General features: G+C 34.0%; 1 protein-coding gene across 4 annotated transcripts in view; it reads right to left on the bottom strand.

The window, feature by feature from the left end:
* The window catches only part of SMARCAD1 (SWI/SNF-related, matrix-associated actin-dependent regulator of chromatin, subfamily a, containing DEAD/H box 1), a 78,691-nt gene that overhangs the window by 9,880 nt on the left and 48,610 nt on the right, over nucleotides 1-20,201 (bottom strand). For all 4 annotated transcript variants that reach the window (XR_007726006.1, XM_050792460.1, XM_050792459.1 and 1 more), the window contains exons 10-20: nucleotides 15,949-16,148; nucleotides 10,082-10,172; nucleotides 7,161-7,260; nucleotides 6,067-6,126; nucleotides 5,894-5,969; nucleotides 4,377-4,512; nucleotides 3,706-3,843; nucleotides 2,345-2,440; nucleotides 2,129-2,246; nucleotides 1,808-1,929; nucleotides 356-544 (exon numbers count right to left, since the gene is read on the bottom strand). Coding sequence is in view for 3 of the 4 variants with exons in the window: in XM_050792460.1 (XP_050648417.1) it covers nucleotides 356-544; nucleotides 1,808-1,929; nucleotides 2,129-2,246; nucleotides 2,345-2,440; nucleotides 3,706-3,843; nucleotides 4,377-4,512; nucleotides 5,894-5,969; nucleotides 6,067-6,126; nucleotides 7,161-7,260; nucleotides 10,082-10,172; nucleotides 15,949-16,148 (1,326 nt within the window). In the remaining variant the exon portion in view is untranslated. The remainder of the gene's footprint in view (nucleotides 1-355; nucleotides 545-1,807; nucleotides 1,930-2,128; nucleotides 2,247-2,344; nucleotides 2,441-3,705; nucleotides 3,844-4,376; nucleotides 4,513-5,893; nucleotides 5,970-6,066; nucleotides 6,127-7,160; nucleotides 7,261-10,081; nucleotides 10,173-15,948; nucleotides 16,149-20,201) is intronic.

Below are 20,201 nucleotides of genomic sequence, written 5' to 3' on the forward strand. Positions count from 1 at the left end.
AATTTAGGCTATTTCACACATAAACGGCAGTATTACTTAAATAACTATTTAATGAATGGTGTCTTTAAAAACTAATTTCTTAGCACACATACAGATTGTCACCTATGAAATAACGACAATTAAGATTTTTTCAAAACATCAATACAGATACAGTCTACTAACTTTCTATTGTTTTTGAGGTTCAACAGAGGAAAGGAGGTAATCAAGAAAATATGTCAAGAAAATGTTCAAAACACTAAGTTCTGGAAGAATGCAGAACAGACATAAGCTAATTAAAGCAAGTCAGTGTGCCAGAATTGCTTTAAGAAGTTTAAGTAATTGAGAAAATACAAGAAACACCATTCTTCTTTAATACCTTCTGTTTCAATTCAGACAAGATGCATCCTAAAACTCGAAATTTTCCAGAATCTAAAATCAAGTCCATGTCTAATTGAAAGTTATTAATGTGTCGATACTGTTTACAAAGTACATGTAGTTCAAAGTCTGTCATAACTTCCATATCTTCAAAGATCAGGTCAGGGTTAGCCTCACAATGTGTAGGTTCCTTAAAACAAAACAGAACACAGTATACTTCAAAATAAAAATAATTTATAGTATGATCAGAAAAATTTAATAAAATTAACACCTGATAAAATACCTAAATCATAGAACCTTTTAGTGTAAGGAAAATTAATGTTTATCTTTTAGGTATAATAAAGGGGGGGAAGTCCTTACTGTTTTAGAGATAACATACTAACATATTTACAGATTAAATAACGCCTAGAATTTGGTTCAAAATAATCCTGGGGAGAAGTCTGGGGTATAGATGAAAGAAGAGTGGTGTCATTATCAAATGGTAACTTTCAAAGGGGTGAAGTAACATATGAGCAGACAGTTTCATTATGAAATTCTACTTTTATAAATGTTTGAAATTCTCCGTAAGTTTAAAATAATATAAAAAAATTCAAAAAAGAAAATGGGTTGGCCAGGTGCAGTAGCTCACGCCTATAATCCCAGCACTTTGGGAGGCCAAGGTGGGTAAATCACCTAAGGTCAGGAGTTTGAGACCAGCCTGGCCAACATGGTAAAACGCTGTCTCTACTAAAACTACAAAAAATTAGCTGGGCGTAGTGGTGGGCACCTGTAATCCCAGCCACTCAGGAGGCTGAGGCAGGACAATCACTTGAACCTGGGAGGTGGAGGTTGCAGTGAGCAGAGATTGTGCCATCGTACTCCAGCCTGGGCGACAAAAGCAAAAGTCTATCTCAAAAAAAAAAGAAAAGAAAGAAAAAAAGTTGCTTTCAACACAAAGATCAGTAAGGATAAATAAGGATAAAATGTTAAAGAAAGAGGCAAAAATAAACAGTAATTGCTAAAACTATAAAGAAGAAATAAAATGAAAAAGAAGTGCATTATGGAAGTCTAGACTAGGAGTTAGCAAACTGTTTCTGTGAAGGGCCAGATCATATTTTAGGCTTCGTAGGAAAAATGACCTGTAAGGCAAGTACTCAACTCTGCCCCTATAGTGAGAAAGCAGTCCCAGAAAACAAAAACAGGCATGACTGTGTTATAGTAAAACCTTATTTATAAAAATAGTCACTGCCATAAGGCCATAGTCTGCTGACCTATGATGTAGGTTATCAGTCCTTCTTTGTTCTTATGTCCCCCAAATCATCTGGAACTTAATCCTAGACCTGGTCTCAAAACAAAAAGTTTTTCCTAAATATGTAGTTAAAGGTTTAGTATGCCCATTGGGTTCACCAATCTTATAGCCTACCAACTTAACCTCTTATTATAGCTTAGTGTTAACATAATATGAAATCCTTACCTTTAGCATAAGCTGAGACATTTCCTTGAGTTTTTCAGCTGTGTAATATTGGCGATGTAATAAAGGATGATTGGCCATTTTCCTCAACTGCATCATGACATTGCACATTTCTGTGTTTTTCTCTGTGACCCAAAAAGAACACAGTAAAAAATAAAACCAAGCGGATAACTGTTTGTTGAAATATATCAACTAAGTTTTTAAATTACTTCCTCAAATTCCAGATAATTTTAAAAAATGCACAAATACCATGATATAACTAATCAAAATGCAGCCCCAGTATAAGATTCTTTTTCACATAAAATAGTGAAAATCAGATTATACCCAAGTTATTGATAGATTTTTTCAATCTGTTGAAAAGACCCAAATAGAGTTGCTCCTGCTTCTCCGACATTGCACACAACTCAATCCGATCTTTCTTCGGGGGTAACTGCTTGAGAACCTGAGAAAGAAAAAACAGTTTAAGATAATTGTTCTAGTAAAGAGGAAAACGTAAGTTTTAAAAACAATAAAAATAAAAAACATGTAGATAAGCATTACCTCTTCTTTTACTCTTCTGAGAATAAATGGCTTTATAATTTGTTTTGCATGTGCTATTCTCTCCTTTTCATATATACTCTGCTCATCTGCTGATTTCTGAGCAAAATAAAAACATTTCCTTTTAGGAATTATTCATTTAAATTATTGCAATAACAGTATTATTACACAACATAAAAATCTCCCTCACTAGAGACTGAGTTATTTTCTGTAGAAACATGATTCATTCTAGATGGAACTTCACATCTGAATTCTGGGCTGCCATGTACTTCTTGAAGCTCCATATGTATTTTGAAGTTTCATGATACATAATCATGTACTCTACTGAAGTAATCAATTTGAAGTGCACTACATTGGTGTTCAGAAGTCACCAACTGATGAGTTATGAATGGATTACCTAGATAACTCTCATTTAAAAATGTGTCTAACTGTGGGTAAGGAGGAGCGTGGGGGGTAGAAAAGTCTTTATTTCTTTGTGGAAAATGGCCCCAAAAGGAATCTAGCGCAGGCTGATGCAAATCACGTGGTCTAAAAATGGGGAATAGCACCTACTCAAAACTGGTGATTTTGGAGAATTAAGAGGCAGAATTTTGTTCTAGGATGTGAAGGAGCCCTCCATATATTATGAACTAAAAATAGAAAGTAGTTCATAAAATCTGCTAGGCCATTTAAAACACTGTACATTAAGTGGGAGGGAATTCAAATTAGTAAATGTTAAAAAGGCAGTTAATTTGCAGTGGATGAATATCACAGAAAATTCTTGCAAAAGATTAGTGATGTGGAAGAGAGCCAAGAATCAGTGTAAACACTGTGATACTGAAAAATGTGGGAGTCCTTGAAGGCTATACCTTACTTTTCCTAAACAATAAAGAAGTAACAAAACTTTTCTTGTGAAGAGGATTTCTTTACTGTCGCTTTTAGTTGTGACTTTGGTTTTATGAACATTTATTTCAAAATATATTTCTCAGCATAGGCATTTTCTGGATATTCTAGCTTTGTCTAGTTTTATAGTTTACCCATAAAAGAATGTTACTAATTTACGTAGCCAATTTTGATACAGATGATGTAATGATCAAATTTTCCTCACATATTATATATTTGAGCTCTTCATCAATTTAAAATTGTCATCCTTCAGAAAATTAGGATATTAACCAAGACTTCTGGCTATCGATTAGGGAAATTGCTATTATTTTTCTCCATTAAATTTTGGCTGACTTCCAACCCGATCCAAATATAGAGTTATCAACTACTTAAAGTTATTTCATAGAGCATATGCACTATGAAAACAAAAGAGACCTAAAAGAAGAATGGCCCAGATAAAACACAAATAACATATTTTGGAGAAAATATGCATTTATGCTTACTGTCTTAGAGGAAAACATTCTTCGTATTTCACTGGTGCTACTACTAAACATGTGTGGCATAACAAAATTCAACAGCGACATGAGTTCTAACAGATTATTCTGTACAGGTGTGCCTGTGAGCAGCAAACGGTTATTTGCCTGTGAATGAAGGTAAAATTTACATTAGCTTTTTCTTAAAGAGCCACTCCTTTCATGTCTACCCTCCCCAGTGAAAGGTAAAGGGAGGAGAGATAAATTATAACCAATATTAATAACAACATTCTGTGATAAACGATTAGTAATTTAGATAATTGATGTCTGCTAATATCAATAGCAATGAATACGACAACCACTGGTCTTATAAGTAGGTAACTTGTGTCCTCGTATCACCTTTATGAGGTGATGAAAGATTATTTATAAAGTTTAACATATAGAACAGGTAAATTATGACCTAAGAATTTTTTTTCAGTTTTTAAAGGATTGTTAAAAAACAAAATCAAAGAATATGTGACAGAGGCCATCTAGTCTATAAAGTGTGAAATATTTATTATCTTCCCTTTTACAGAAAAAACTTGCTAACACAGAATACTACATAATTACGTAATACATATTCTGCTAATAAAGAATACTACATATATTATGTAATCTAAAATTTTATGGTAATTTGGAAAACTTTACAAACATTCTCTTACATTAATTGTCATAAGGTGCTGGTAGCGAATGGAGCCCATATTCTTCAGCATATGGCCCTCATCAAAAATTGCATAATTAAGTTTCAGTCGTCGAAACAGACTACGGTCATCAGAACTGCTGATCGCACAGTTATATCTGTCACCAAAAGAAAAAACATCTCTAAAGTTATACTTTTAAGAGCTTGGAGTCTAGTGAGATTTAATGTCTTATAAAATCATTTTTTATTCACGCATTTCTAACAGCCAGTACTTAAAGCACAGCACTAGACACGGTGATACTCAAATAAATACTGATGTATTTGTATTTAATAATTATTGATGTACATTGTAACCAAGTTATGAAAGCTGCAATACATAACTGAAAAAAAATGTTAAAAGGCCGGGAGCAGTGGCTCAGGCCTGTAATCGCAGCACTTTGGGAGGCTGAGGTGGGTGGATCACGAGGTCAGGAGAATGAGACCATCCGGGCTAATATGATAAAACCCCGTCTCTACTAAAAATATAAAAAATTAGCTAGGCATGGTGGTGGGTGCCTGTAGTCCCAGCTACTCGGGAGTCTGAGGCAGGAGAATGGCGTGAACCTGGGAGGCGGAAGTTGCAGTGAGCTGAGATCATGCCACTGCACTCTACCCTGGGTGACAGAGCAAGACTTGGTCTCAAAGAAAAAAAAAAAAAAAGAAAATGTTAATGTTACAATCGGACAACTTCTACATACCTGGGAGGAGGTCAATTTGGGTATAATTTATAAGTAATCTGCTCCACGAAGTGTTATACTTTAATAAGCACGAAAAAGAACATGAAGCTAAAACATGTTTCTCTTTAAAACCTAATAATATTTTATTAAACTAGCAGAGTAGATCCAATAAATAATAGTTAATAGCTAGCAGCTTGAGACTACATATGGAGCCTGTTTTATTAAGAAAAAACAAAATTCTGCATGAATTTTTTAAGGACAGACTCCTACACAAGAAGCCAGTAGTGAGAAATAATAACTACAGTTAAAATAGAACTATAAATAAATCAAATCATAAATGGGACACAAGAGCATTAAGTTCTGTGCAAGATATTTACATCAAACAATTATTACCAAGTAGTAGTCAACTTATCCAAGGTTTTATTTTTCATTTTTATTTCTGCCCTAACTCAAATTTTTCACTGAGAACATGAATTTCATTGTGTTTATTATTGATACTTATTTGTAAGTTAAAAATATAAATAATTTTGGTGGGATATCTCAAATTTTACGCTTACTGAGCGTAATATTAAGCTTACTGAGAAACTACTACTACAAGACGACTTTTTTCAGTAAGTAGGCAAAACCTTTTTATAGTTACCATTAATGAGGTGATGTACTACAAAAGCTTCGTATACCAGTGTTACACCTCAACATAAGTCACTCTATTACTTTTGTATTACAGTTAACAGCATAAACTTTCCTACACAGTACTACTACAATTTCTTTTTTAAATTTGGGAGCTGCATAAATATCCACCCTCCCCAAATTTCTCAATACTTACGTGGTCACAATTACATTGTAATCTTCATATCTACTATGAATGTTAAATCTAATTTGTTTACGTTCTTCTTGAGAACCTAGAGTTTAAAAACAATGAACACATTTTGACTGTATTTATTGTGCTGTACTTTATTTTTAATTTCCAAAGTTAAAAGCAGAATGACATATTCTTACCATAGTAACAGAGCACCTTCAAAGTAGGGCACCATAAATTAACTTCCCTTAACCAGTTATCTATGGAACAGAAGAAATATTATTTGCATCTGCTACAATAGGATATGTTCACACGGTTAAATGAACACTAAACTTTGACAAGTGCTACTTAGAAATTAGTCTTTTATAAAATGCAAATACTGGCCGGGCAAGGTGGCTCACGCTTGTAATCTCAACACTTTGGGAAGCTGAGGTGGGTGGATCACCTGAGGTCAGGAGTTTGAGACTAGCCTGGCCAACATGGTGAAACCCCAACTCCACTAAAATACAAAATTAGCCAGGCATGGTGGTGGGCGCCTGTAATCCCAGCTACTTGGGAGGCTGAGGCACGAGAATCCGGGAGGCAGAGGTTGCAGTGAGCCAAGATTGTGCCACTACACTCCAGCCTGGGTGACAGAGCGAGACTGTCTTAAAAAAAATAAATAAAAATTAAAAATTAAAATATAAATACCATGATGATTGCTTTTATCACAGACCCTTTACAATATTACTCCTTATGAAACTTATGTAAAATGATCTTGAAGTTTTGTGAGGTATCAAAATGAAGGGTAGAGGACCAAATATATTTACAGTTGATTATTAAACTCCAATTTAAAGAGAAGGGGTTTTGTTACATTCACATGTGCAAATATTCTCTAACTTCTGCATCCAACAAATTGAGAAAGAATGGAACAGTTATATGAGTAGGAATTACATACCTTCATCCAATAAATGTTTAATTTTACATTTACAAGTGCCCATTTTCTCTTAGTCATTTTAAAAAGTAACTAAAAGTATTATGAAACCAATATAAATGGCACTTGGTCTATAATTTAAAACTGACTTACATTTGAGTTATTTTCTTTTTAAAAGACTGCCAATATAATCAAACATATATATAAACAAAGCAGAAAAGTATAAGGAGACCATAAAATTAATATTCATCTCTACAAACTTTTGTTTCAGTCATGCAACTGAAACCACAGCACCCCTCCGACACACACCTTTACACACACTCTCTTCTACCTATATGAAACATGATAACGTTAAATACAGTTGTCTCCAGTATTACAAACCTATAGTTGAAGCTGGAACAACGATCAAATGAGGACCATTATTACCCTCCTGATAGAGGTATGCCAGAAATGCAATGGCTTGAATAGTTTTTCCTAGGCCCTAAAAAGTTTAAAAGACAATATATAAAATTTTAAAACAAACAAAAAATAAATACATAAAAATACAAAAGAAAAAGCAATACTTCTATGCTGTATTGACTTGATTTCCCATAATGAAACTCTAAAGGAATTTCTACTACGTTCTTAGTTCTCAAATGACAGAATTGATCATAATCTCCAAATGAGGCTATAACTTACTTTACTGAGCAGGATGGACAGATCTTCATTGCTAGTTCATATACAATACACATTAATATGGAAGACTTTTTGCATTGCAAGGAAAGGATATAATTCTGGTTATTGCTTATACACACTGAATGTTTAATATCCATTGAATGGTTTGAGGGCAATGTCCCATGACTAAATGGAGGAAACATATGCCTAATCTATCCCTGCAATTCTACCCTTAAGAATATAATTATGAGATACGAGAGCTAATGTCGGCAAAAGGACTTGGGTAGAATGTTCATAGTTTTATCGTAATAGCCAAACACTGGAAATAACCAAAACAGGTTGGGTGCCGTGGTGCGTGCCTGTAATCCCAGAACTTGGGGAGGCTGAGGAGGGTGGATCACTTGAGCCCAGGAGTTCGAGACAAGCCTGGGCAACATGGCAAAACTCCATCTCTACAAAAATTACAAAATTAGCCAGGCATGGTGGTGAATGTCTGTGACCCCAGATACTCGGGAGTACTGAGGTGGATGGATTGCCTAAGCTCAAGAGGTCGAGGCTGCAGTGAGCTGAGAGCGCGCCACTGCACTCCAGCCTGGGCGACAGAGCAAGTCCCTGCCTAAAAAGAAAGAAGAAAGAAAGAAAGAACAAAAGAAAAGAAAAGAAAAAAGAAAAGAAATAACCTAAATACCCATATCCAACAGAAGAAGATCAACAAATTGCAGTGTATTTATACCATGGACTACCATCCCACATGGCAATTAAAAAAAAACAAAAACAAAAACAAACAAACTACCGATACACGTAAGAACATAGATGGACCTCAGTAACATTATGTTGCACCAAATGAACCAAAAACAAATAGTATACAGTATACTGCATATACTGTATAACCAGAAAAAATTCCATGGCAATAGGTATAAGAATAGTGGTAGCAGCAACAACTGGAAAAAAGCATGAGAAACTTTCTGGGATGATGGAAAAGTTGCTCTGGGTAGTTAGTCACATGGGTGTACATATATGTAAAAAGTCACTAAACTGTACATTTGTATATTTTACTGCAACTAAATTAGACATCATTAAAATACCGGTTTTAAAAAGCTACTTAGGAGATACAGCTCCTCAGGGGAACTGAATGCTACCCAACTGTTGTGGACTGAATTATGTCTACCTCCTTGCCACTGACAGACAATACATATGTTGAAGTCATAACCCCCAATGTCACTGTATTTAGAGATAGGGCTTTTCAGGGGGAAATTAAGGCTAAATGAGTTCATAAGTGTGGGGCCTGAACTCAATATGACTGTCCTTGTAAGAAGAAATACCAGGCATGTGTATATACACAGAAAGAACCACATAAGGACAGAGTAAGAAAGTGGCTGTCTTCAAGTCAAAGAGAGGACTCAGGAGAAATCCAAGCTACCAATAAATACATTGATCTTGGACTGTCCATCTCCAGGATTGTGAAGAACAAATTTCTGTTGTTTAAGCCACTCAGTCTATGGTATTTTGTTATGGCAATGCTAGCTGACTAAGCCATCAACTTATAAATATTGTGTTGCGCTTTGCAGGTTACAAAAATAGTTTCACATAATATATACCTCATTTGATAGTAAATGCAATCTTATGATAAAAACTATCTATATTTTATTATTAGTTTTGAGATTAGGTCAATTGGCAAGGATCAGATAGCTCCTGAAAGGCAAAGTTGGGGACCCCAAACCCAGGTCTGATTTCCAAGTGCAGTCACAGCTGAAATGCTATATATTCTGTAATTTCTGTAATTATTTTGAAATCCTGTGTATATTATTCACTTTTCTATTAGATAAACAGTTATTTTTGTTTCAATGACAGTATGAAATATGTATGGGAAAATATCTTACAATGCTACAGATTACTTTTCTAGAGGCTAAACAGGGAACAAATATCATTATCTGTATTAATTTTTATTTTAGGAATCCAACACATAGTGTAACATTTTCTTTGCTGAACATCTTAAACATATACTTCAAAAAAGTATGGCTAAAGGAATAGAGATGTTAGATTAAAGGTCAAGTTTCCACATGACAACACCTGGACTACTGGCTATAACAAACTTAGTGAGCTTAGCTTTAAGGAAATGTGATTTGAGAAAGAACAGAGACCCGGAGAGACCACTAAGAAAAATAAAACAGCTGATATGATGTCGCTGATATATATGTGGATTTATTCATTGACAAGGACAGGGATCTAAGTTAAAATTTTAAAGGCAGCTGTAGAAAAAGCACATATATTACACATATGTATGTGCATACACATGTACATACACAACATCTGCAGAAGGTAGTATCTAGAAAAGAAGACACCAAACTAGTTCTTGTTAAAGTGGTGGAATGATAGGTGACTTTGATTTTGATTTTTTAATTTGTATTTTTATGTTTGTAACATGTATTTACTAATTTGATAATCAGAAAGACAATAAATCTATCTTCATCTTGGGGAGGAGTTAGGAGGGTAGAACTATATCAAAAACAAAGATGAGATAAAACATAAGATACTGAGGTGGCAGGAGTTAACTACAGTAGCAAGAAAAAATTTCTTGTTTAAATGACAGCAAGAATACCTTTTAATGACATTTTGAACAACAAATCCTAGAAATAAAGTACACTTACCATTTCATCTGCCAAAATGCCATTAAGTCCATGTTTATGTACCAATGCCAGCCAATTCAAACCAACCTTCTGATAGGGCTTGAGTGACAAACTGGTAAAGAGAGAGTTACCAAATATTACACATTTATATTTCTATTAGTTTTCTATCAGTTATTACAACGCACATAAAAACTAAAATGCCTAGGTCTAATCTTACCTTTTAACTGTTAGACGCAATGTACATCTACTTAAAAAAATGAACCCAAGACATAAATGATTTTTCAGATCTTCCCAAACTTTACTCTCTATTCTTATTTATTTCTTCTGGCAAGAAAAATCAAGCATTTCCATATTTGGTCATAATACAGTACCTCCAAATTAATTCCATAAATGATTAGAATATTAAGTATGATAATATATTACTAAGCTAGTATTTACACTAGAAAATTGAATTGTGTTGATTTGATTTTTAGCACATTAAAAAACTTAAAAGTATTAGACAAAAAAAACATAAACATAATTTGCTACTTTGGCCAGGCAGGTTTAATAAACACTTTCTGAATGTGTGCCAATCACTCCTAATATCAGTGGTATGTATAATTCTGGAGCACGCATGTATGTGTGTATTATGTGCATACTATGTACAAATGTACACAGCACATGTTTAGCAAAATTATTTGATACTTGCATGCTACTTTCTACTCACTGATGTTCACTGATGTTTTAAGGACAGTGAACATCAGTGAGTAGAAAGTAGCATGCAAGTGTCAAAAACCTTATTTAATTTGGAAACACAAAAACAGACTAATCCCTGAGAATGAATTGTTTGGAAGGTAATATGGCAGAGTTATAAGGAATGAAAACAGTGGCTCATGCCCGTAATCCCAGCATTTTGCGAGGCTGTGGTGGGCAGATTGCTTGAGCTCAGGAGTTCGAGATCAGCCTGGGCAACATGACAAAACGCTGTCTCTACCAAAAATACAAAAAAAATTAGTCGGGTGTGGTGATGTATGCTTGTAGTCCCAGCTAATTAGCTACTTAGGAGAGACTGAGGTGGAAGGATCACTTGAGCCTGAGCCCAGGAGGCAGAAGTTATAGTGAGCTGAGATCATGCCACTGCACTTCAGCCTGGGTGACAGATCCAGACCCTGTCTCAATTATCAAAAAAACAAAAAAAAAAAAAAAGAAAGGAATGACAACAATAGTTCGAATGGTTAAAAACTATTAACAGTTACCATTTATTGAACATCTATTATACATAGGCACAGATATCATTTTTCAAACATCACCTCATTTAACCCTTTAAAAATCCCATAAAGTAGTTACTAAAATCACTTTAACAGATTAAAAAAACTTAATTTGCCTGAGGTTGCATAGCTAGAAAGTGTTAAGGCTAAGGTTTTAAATCAGGATGCCGATCTCACTCCAAAACCTATTCTCATATTCACTAGAACACCTTGCATTAATGCGAAAACATAGGACAAGGCCATGCCTCCCATTCTCCAGCTTGTATCCTGTCCCCTTAATTTCCTCTTGCATATATCCTGTTTGCACACAGGGAAGGGTCTGGACATAGCTATAGTATAATACACTGTTAAAAGATCAAACTCTAAAATCAAGACATAATTAGAACTGAGTGAAGAACAGGTAGTTTGAATGATGTCCACCTTAAATCAGAATCTATGTTTTAACTGTGGGGTATGCAACTTATAAAACATTTCTCATTTAATACAATTAAAAGTATAGGTAGGAGAAAAAGCAGTATTTCAAAGGTCTTTAAATTCTTTTGCTGAATTTTTATAAAAAGTCTTTTGCTTTCCCAATCAATGTAATTTCTATGCTACTACTATAAAAGTATAATAAATATAACATGTTATCATCGATATTTTAATTTCCAGGTCCAAAAGAATTCTTTCCATTATAACGGTGAGAGTAAATGCTAAAACTGGAATATTTACCATATTTCAGACTATGCTATGGGCTTTATACACATTATTATTTCATTTAATCCATATTAAAAATAGGAAATATTAATTATCTGCATTTTACAGATGAGAAGTTCACTGGGGCTCACAGAAGTTAAATAACCTGCTCAAGCTCATGCAGCTAACCAAATCTGTATCTTCAATGGTAGTGTCAGTATCCAATCCAGGCGTGATCCAGAGCTCAGCACTTAACCAGTAAATAGCAGAAATGAAAAAATTATCTTTCATCCTGACCCACCCATCCTACAGTCAACACAACACTGAGTTCTCCATTATTTTAATGCATCCTTCCCAATGCTTTAGTCATCCTATTCACATAAGGCTCACAATTTACGACTAATGAAATTTGATCAGAATACATCACTTATAAATGCAGCCGAGGACACACATGCCATCTCAACATATGACCTATCACAAATGGCCACGAAAAATCTTAATAAACAAAAATTACTGAAATTCTTCATCACCAACATATATTGAGAAAAGAGTCTATTTATAATGAGTCAAAATACTCACTATAACATGAAATTTTAAAAAATGATGAAATCTAAAAAACTACTACATGGATTTTTAAAATTTAAATAAAATTGCTTTATTCAAAATCACAAAGAAATGATGGTAAGGTGTTTTGATCAGGAAATGAAAAGGTTTTATTATATTGAAATATGTTATAAAAATATAAAGTATTAATGTATATATATGTTTGCTGTTCTGTTAGATTTGTCTAAATTACAAGTAGCTTTGTTGCTTACTATCATGGAACTGCTGCCAATTCCAGATCCTTTCTCAGCATGTGAAAGGACTAAAGAAAATGTAATTTTGATAGACTCTGAATCCATTTATTATAACATTTAAAAATAGGATACCTATATTCTTTTCTAGTTGATTCTATTATTTAGATGCTATATAATCATACTTCCCATTTATTTCGACGCTTCACAGTTTTCTAAGAATTTTCATGACTGAATATAAATCTGAACCACCAATTTACTGGTAAGAACAAAAGGATTTGCTCAGGTCTTCTGAATAAGTGCTTTCTTCTCAACAGAGTACTAAAATATCTCTAAACTGAAGATTTTTTATCTCTCACTAAGGAAAAAAGTGATTTAAAGATTTTCTGAGATGATGAAAGAAAATGAGGCAACAGGCTATTTTGAAGTTATTGTTTTGTTAGGGGAAAAAACGAACACAATTCCCTCTAGCGTTACTATGATTTCCTCACAGTCTGAAAATTCAACTGGGTTTAAATCTGCCAGAGAAACTAGTTTCAAAATTATTTTTAAAGGTGAGAAAGGCATAAAATAGAAATAACAGGAGTACATATGATGTGCTAAATTTGAGTTTAAAATAAAGAAATACAGAGCTAGAGAGACTTGTTTAAAGTAGTTCATAGAAAACAGGTTAGGGATGCTGTCCAACCAAAAGTTTATGTCCTGTAAGTATGACATGGCTGCTGCAAATACTACCACAACATGTTCGTACTGACAGAAAAATGTTCAAACTAAAACATTTACATCCTACTACTTTTGAGTTAGTGAAACCACATCTGCAGTGTTAATTTGCATTCGCATCACTGTCAAATGGTCTCAGAGCTCCTGTGTAAGAACAGGGTAGGAACCATGCTCTCAAGTTCAGGATGAACAAGATCAGAAGAACCTTGGCAGATTTAGCTCAAAAGGCAAGACACACATGATTAAATATATTGTATTTTGAACATGTGAAAAATCTTTTTAGTTTAAAGCTGATAAATTATGGATTAATTAACTAGAGTTTTAGAGATGGCTACGTTTATAGTAAGAATAAAACAGGAGAAATACTAAGGATTTTTTTCTTTTCCCTCACTATTTTAAGCAATTTAAATTTTGACATTTTAAAATAAAGATTATGAATGTAATGCTTTTGAAGTACATATGAAAACTTTAACTTTTCCCTACAGAGATTTTATTTTTCACGAGAAATTCTGGAATATCTATGTTTCTAAAAGGCAAACTTTCTTTTACAATTCACATAAATTTGCAACAGTCTGTAGCAAAGTAAACTTTGTTATGAAGAATATGTTCTGTTTAGAGAAAAATGCAAGCATGATAGGTTATTCATCAGGGTAGTCTAATATTTTCCCCTGTCCTAATAAATCCTTTACTAAAGCAAGGAAACAACTTTAAATGTGTACATACTAAGTACCCACAATGCCTGGCCAGTACACCAAGTAAAAATTGCTTATGCAACTCTTATCCTGGATGAAGAACAAAAATTAAGATAACAAATTGTAACCCCTAAAAGTGCACTTAAATAAACTCTAAAGAGACTATCTATACAGGTTTTAGAAGTTGTACTTTGGATAAGATCCAACAAGCACTTAAAAAAAACAACTATTTTTCTCATCTATTAAGTATTTCATTTAAAAAATCCTCAGTCTAATGGAGGATAGTTTATTACCTGATCAAACTATTTACAAGTAACAGGACTTTGTGAATGTGGTTTTGAGAGAGAAATTTTTTAAGTGATGCAATAAAGCACTTGATTTTTAAAAATCCAAATTATGATAAAGTAGACTCAACTGGGTAAGTCTTGTAGAGTGAAGAACTCCCCATATCCAATGCTGGAGAACAAGAAGCAGCAGCTCCAACTACACTTTTAGGAGATGAAATTTGCTGATATAGTTCTTTCTATGCAACAGAGAAAAGAGCTTCTTTGTGGGAACTGCATCACGTTTCCCTACATCATCCCATAGCACCCTAGAAGGGCACAGAAAAGATTGTAGCTTACTATTAAAGGCCAGTAATCATCTTGTTTTTTTTTCCATACCTTGATTTTAAATTATTAACCAATGATCAGCAAATATGCTTTGATCATTAACTTAGAAAAATATCAGAAGTAAATAAAATCAGCAACTAAGGCAATTAATTTTAATGAGATCCTACTGCTAATCTTAACTATCAGAAATACTCTGAACAGATGTAACTCATTTTGAAAGTTGTGTAACATTGCAAAGTATGGCTATACCATAATTCATTTCAATTATTCCCTAATTTTAGGAACTCCATTTGTTTCCATGGTTTTGCCACTATAACCATCATACTATTAACAGTTTTATATTATTTTTTTAAAAAGGGAAGTATTCTAAACAGTTCTGAGTCTCCAAATTACTTAAAAATATACAAACTTTTAAAGGAAATTCAACACAATTTCCCCCACCCCAATCCACCAACAACATGCAAAATGTGGGTGATCACAATTACAAAAACCATTTTAATATGTACTGGCCACTAGACGGTATTTTTTTTTTTTTTGCATGAATTCTGGCAAGTATTTTATTGAAAGTAGCAAACTGGGGAAACATGTAGACTTATATGGTCTATTTAATCAAAGTATCTGTCCTTCCTCTTACTAATGTATTTCTACCCCAAAAGGAGATTTAAAAAGCTGGCCTTATCAAAGCATTTAAAACATTTCATCACAGTAAGGGATATCATTTCATTTTATTTATGATTAAAAAGAAAATGGGATAGGAAAGCAATTTTTACGCTGATGCAATTAAGCAGCTGACATTTTTTTAGGACATCAAATTTGTATATAGGAATAGCTAAAACCACTTTTTCATTTTCTGTGATTATATAAACAATTATCTGCTATCAGGCAAAAAAAGACACTGGTCATAGAGCATCATACCATCCCCCCCTTTAATTTATAATGATATGATAGAATAAAATGCCCTACTTGGGGGTGGGGGAAATGAATGAAAAACAGTTCATAGTCCACTTATGTGCCATTACAGAAAATCTGGGGATTCTCTCCCACCACTAGTTGCCATATCACTTTCTAGGCATGATACAGAAATAAGTAAGTTCAGATATTTTATACAATTGAGATAAAATATGAATAAATATATTCAACAAAGATTACCTTTGGTTTAGAATGGAAGGTTGTTCTATGTTCCATCCACCTCCATTTCCAGTAAGCATAGTAACTTGTTTGGTCAATTTATTTGAAATGTCTTCACATTTGTTCATAAGCCTTATAACTACATCTCTTTCTTGGATCAGTGTTTTACAATGCCATATCAAATCTTCTGATAAGCCATTAGTTTTGGACATCTTTGTGAACTATGGCATAAAAAGAAAAATAATTGAATAGTTCAGATCTAGGAAAGAGAAAGGCAATCCTGATTTCTGTATGAGGAAAACAAGCCTGATAATTTAAACCTTTACTTAATGAGCTTATAGTTAACTACTAAGAGAATCTGATTCTTCATGTTTATATTTGCACTGCTACATGTTTCACTTTTATATTCTACTGTCACATATCAAACTCATTATGTTAAAATAAAATACATCTTACCTCAAAAAATGCATAATCCCAAACTCGTTACTTTGACCCTGGCAGCTAATCTCTTATAGGAGAAACGCTAGCAAGTAATTGTTACTATCTCCTGTGAAGGTTTTAAAAACATTTCAAAACCTTAAATTCACTTTTCCCTAATACCAAAGGTAATAGTATCAAATTTAGTCACTGCAAATCTGATCTCTCACCTCTATGTGTCATTTCCTATGACTATTACATATTAAGATTAATCTTCTTAAAAGATATTTTTCCACATCTATCATCAGTGTAGCCCTTCAAGTTTTCAAAACTCCAATTATTTGTCACTTGATATTTTACTTCTAACCAGAGACTATTACATGCAGAGATATTACATGAATCAAAAGTTAACTATGACCAATTCAATAATTAGATAAGGTTTTTAAAAACTAGTTTCAACATAACACTACAAACAGTTCTCTGTGAACTCACAGAACTTCTTTCAAAACACAGTTGTATTTATTTTTCAAAAGGAGGCACTGAATATTTCATATGTAAAAGCTATATCAGAATTAGAATTTTTCAGATAGATAGCTGAAAATGTATATCCTAAAAAACATGACAAAAAATATTTTTCGTGGAAAGGATGAGAAAGCCCAAAAGCGATCTGAAATATCTGGGGCAAAAATGAAAATTCCATAAGCCAGAACTAAATACAGGAAACTAAAATAAAACCATCTATTAGGAAAATACCACACATGATTTTTATTCATGTCATCCTATTTAGCATATTTTTCCAAGTTATAACAAGAATCACATTAACAACTGTAAGTAATCACAGTATTTCTAAGTTGAGTGAAAAGCTCAAGCAATAGTAATTAAGTGCTTTAGGGATATACTAAGATAATTTAATAAAACACAGTTTATAACAATATACATTTTCCATATTTATCCCAGAATAACTTGGAAATATACAAAATATCCAATCTATTCTTAGCACTTCAAAAATGGCACTGTAAAATACTAGGTTTATTTGCACACTACTCTACATTTTCCACAGGGACAACATTCATAATCACAATGTGATCTCCCACTCCCCCTACTTTGTGCTTTTCAGGGGAAAGATCTATACATAAGCAGCAGTATAGATAAGAATCAGTGTCTTAAGGAGGTTCTACCAGAACTTTTAGCTAAAATACTTTTATTTTTCAATGCAACCAAAAATTAGAGGCCAAAAAACCAATCTCATGCTGATTGTAGTATGTGTGTGTAATATATGTATATGTGAGAGAACCCCAACAAATTAATCAGAAAATAAGGAATGAACATACATTATGTGCCATTTAGGTGCTAGGAACTATTAGATACCTTTTATTCAGTAACTCATTAAATCCTCATAACTACCACCAATTGTAGTCTACCAAATCTAGATGAAAAAACTAAGATTCAATTTCTAACATCATAAAGCTGGGTAAGAGAAAAAGTCCATGCTCTTTTCACTGTAACTAGTACCTCCCTAAATAAAATAATTTAAGACCTTAAAAGTTCAAAATAAACTTTTTTTTCTGTAACCAACTACCATTTATTAAGTTCTTCTTTTTTTTTTTTTTTAAACAGAAATTACTCTAACTGTTGAATTATCTGGGAGACAGACACAGCCCCTGTCCTTGTGGTCTATGATCGTTGGGAAACACAAGTTAACAATTTCAAGCATAACCACTGGTATAAACAAGGGAAATAACAAAAGTTCATAGGCACTCATCACAAAAAGACTAATAAAATCTAAGACCTAGGAATTCCTTATGGAGTAAGAAGCCAGAAATAATAAAAGAACTGTTTTAATGGAAAGATAAATTCACATGTCAGAACCTAGAGAAACAACAGACAAGTCTGAACAGGAAGGCAGTAAGGGTATGAATCACGTTGATGAGTTCTAAACTGAACTTACGGGCATCAAAAGGCTACTGAAGGGTTTTAGAGAGTTCCTGTTTAGAAAGAACTCTATGAGAGTAATGTGAAGGAGGTTTGAGAGCAAAAAACTATTAAGGTGGCTTTGAGTTGAGAGACAATAGTGGCCTGTGTTGGACACAGAGAAACTGATAGATTTATGATCTTTAGGAGGTAGAATCCATTAAGTGTAGGGAGATGAGTGAAAAGAGTTAAGCCTAACTCCCAGACTTCTGGCTTCAACGCTAACAGATTAGTAGTACCATCTATTGAGATTAAAATTTACCAAGTTGGCAAGGGAAGTCTCTTTCTGGATATATTAAAGTTGGAATAGCTACCAAATTTTGGAGAGAGAGCCAGTGGTTAAATAAAGATCTGTATCTTAGGGAGGAGATATAAGCTGGAGAAAAAGATGCCACACAGGTGACCATCAAAGTCAAAGATGCTGATGAGATTACCTAAGGAAAAGCACATGAAATTCAAGATTAGAAGACTGAGAGCAAAACCCTGAAGAACATCAACATTTAAAAGCGTTTTAAAATAGACAAAGCAAGAAGAAATGTAGGATGTGGTATCAGAGAAGCCAAGGAAGAAATAATTTCAAAAAGGAAAGTGTAAGTTTTAACTGACAAAAAACAATAAACTGGCCAGGTGCGGTGGCTCATCTAATCCCAGCATGTTGGGAGGCCAAGGCAGGAGTATGGTTTGAGCCCAGGATTTCAAGACCACCCTGGCAACATGGCAGAACTCTGTCTCTACCAAAAATGCAAAAATTAGCCAGGTGTGGTGGCATGTGCCTGTGGTCCCAGCTACGCAGGAGGCTGAGGTGGGACGATGGCTTGAGCCTGGGAGTCAGAGGCTGCCATGAGCCAAGACGCCACTGCACTCCAGTCTGGGTGATAGAGACCCTGTCTCAAAAACAAACAAACAAACAAACATACAGACTTACTTAATCTTTCACTGATTATAATGAATTTGTATAAAATACACCACATGGTAAATAATTTCTATAGTATTTCTCATGGACAGTTCTGAGTAATTAAATATGTAGCTAATTCACAGTGGTTATAAATGTGTAATTTTATTCACAATAGTTATGCTTTGAAGATATGTGCCAGAAGCACACGGAGAGGTAAATACTTTTAAAAAGTTCGATTCAATACGGCTAGAACTTAGTGGACAAACAGAAAACAACAGTTTCTCAGCATTTCATTAATAATATATACGACATTTGCAGTGCAAATTATTGTGAATATCTGCAGCTAATGTTTTTAAAGAGTCAGGCAACTGATGGCATTTCATTTTTAGACTTTCCCACAGGTAGGCACTATAATTACACCCCATTTACAGATGTTTGCTTACAGATATGTAAGCTGTTAGAAAATGGCAGACATGAATTCAAAATCAGGTAATCTAGCTTCACTGTATTATTCACCTACCATCTAGTACGCACTTAAAAAACCAATGGAATAAAAAAAGTGGCATGCACTGAATTCAGAAACAAGAGATTCAAAATGAGAGAGACAAAAGGATTCTCCAGGATGTCAGGAAAATGAAATCCTAAGGCCACAACTGATAAGCTGGCCTACAGTGTAACTAGTCCAAATTGGAGCAGGTGATAAAATTCCTGATTTTCTAAAAAAGATGAAACTGACAGATTACCAGAGGTGTCTAAAATCTCAGGCCCAGGTGCAGTGGCTCATGCCTGTAATCCCAGCACCCTGGGAGGTGGAGGTTGAGAGGATCACTTGAGGTCAGGAGTTCGAGACCAGCCTGGCCAACATGGTGAAACTCCGTTTCTACTAAAAACACAAAAATTAGCCAAACATGGTGGTAGACGTCTGTAATCCCAACCACTCAGCAAGGTGAGGCAGGAGAATCGCTTGAACCTGGGAGGCGGAGATTGCAGT

The sequence above is a fragment of the Macaca thibetana genome, chromosome 5 (genome assembly GCF_024542745.1).
Source record: "Macaca thibetana thibetana isolate TM-01 chromosome 5, ASM2454274v1, whole genome shotgun sequence".
NCBI classification, from domain to species: Eukaryota; Metazoa; Chordata; class Mammalia; order Primates; family Cercopithecidae; genus Macaca; species Macaca thibetana.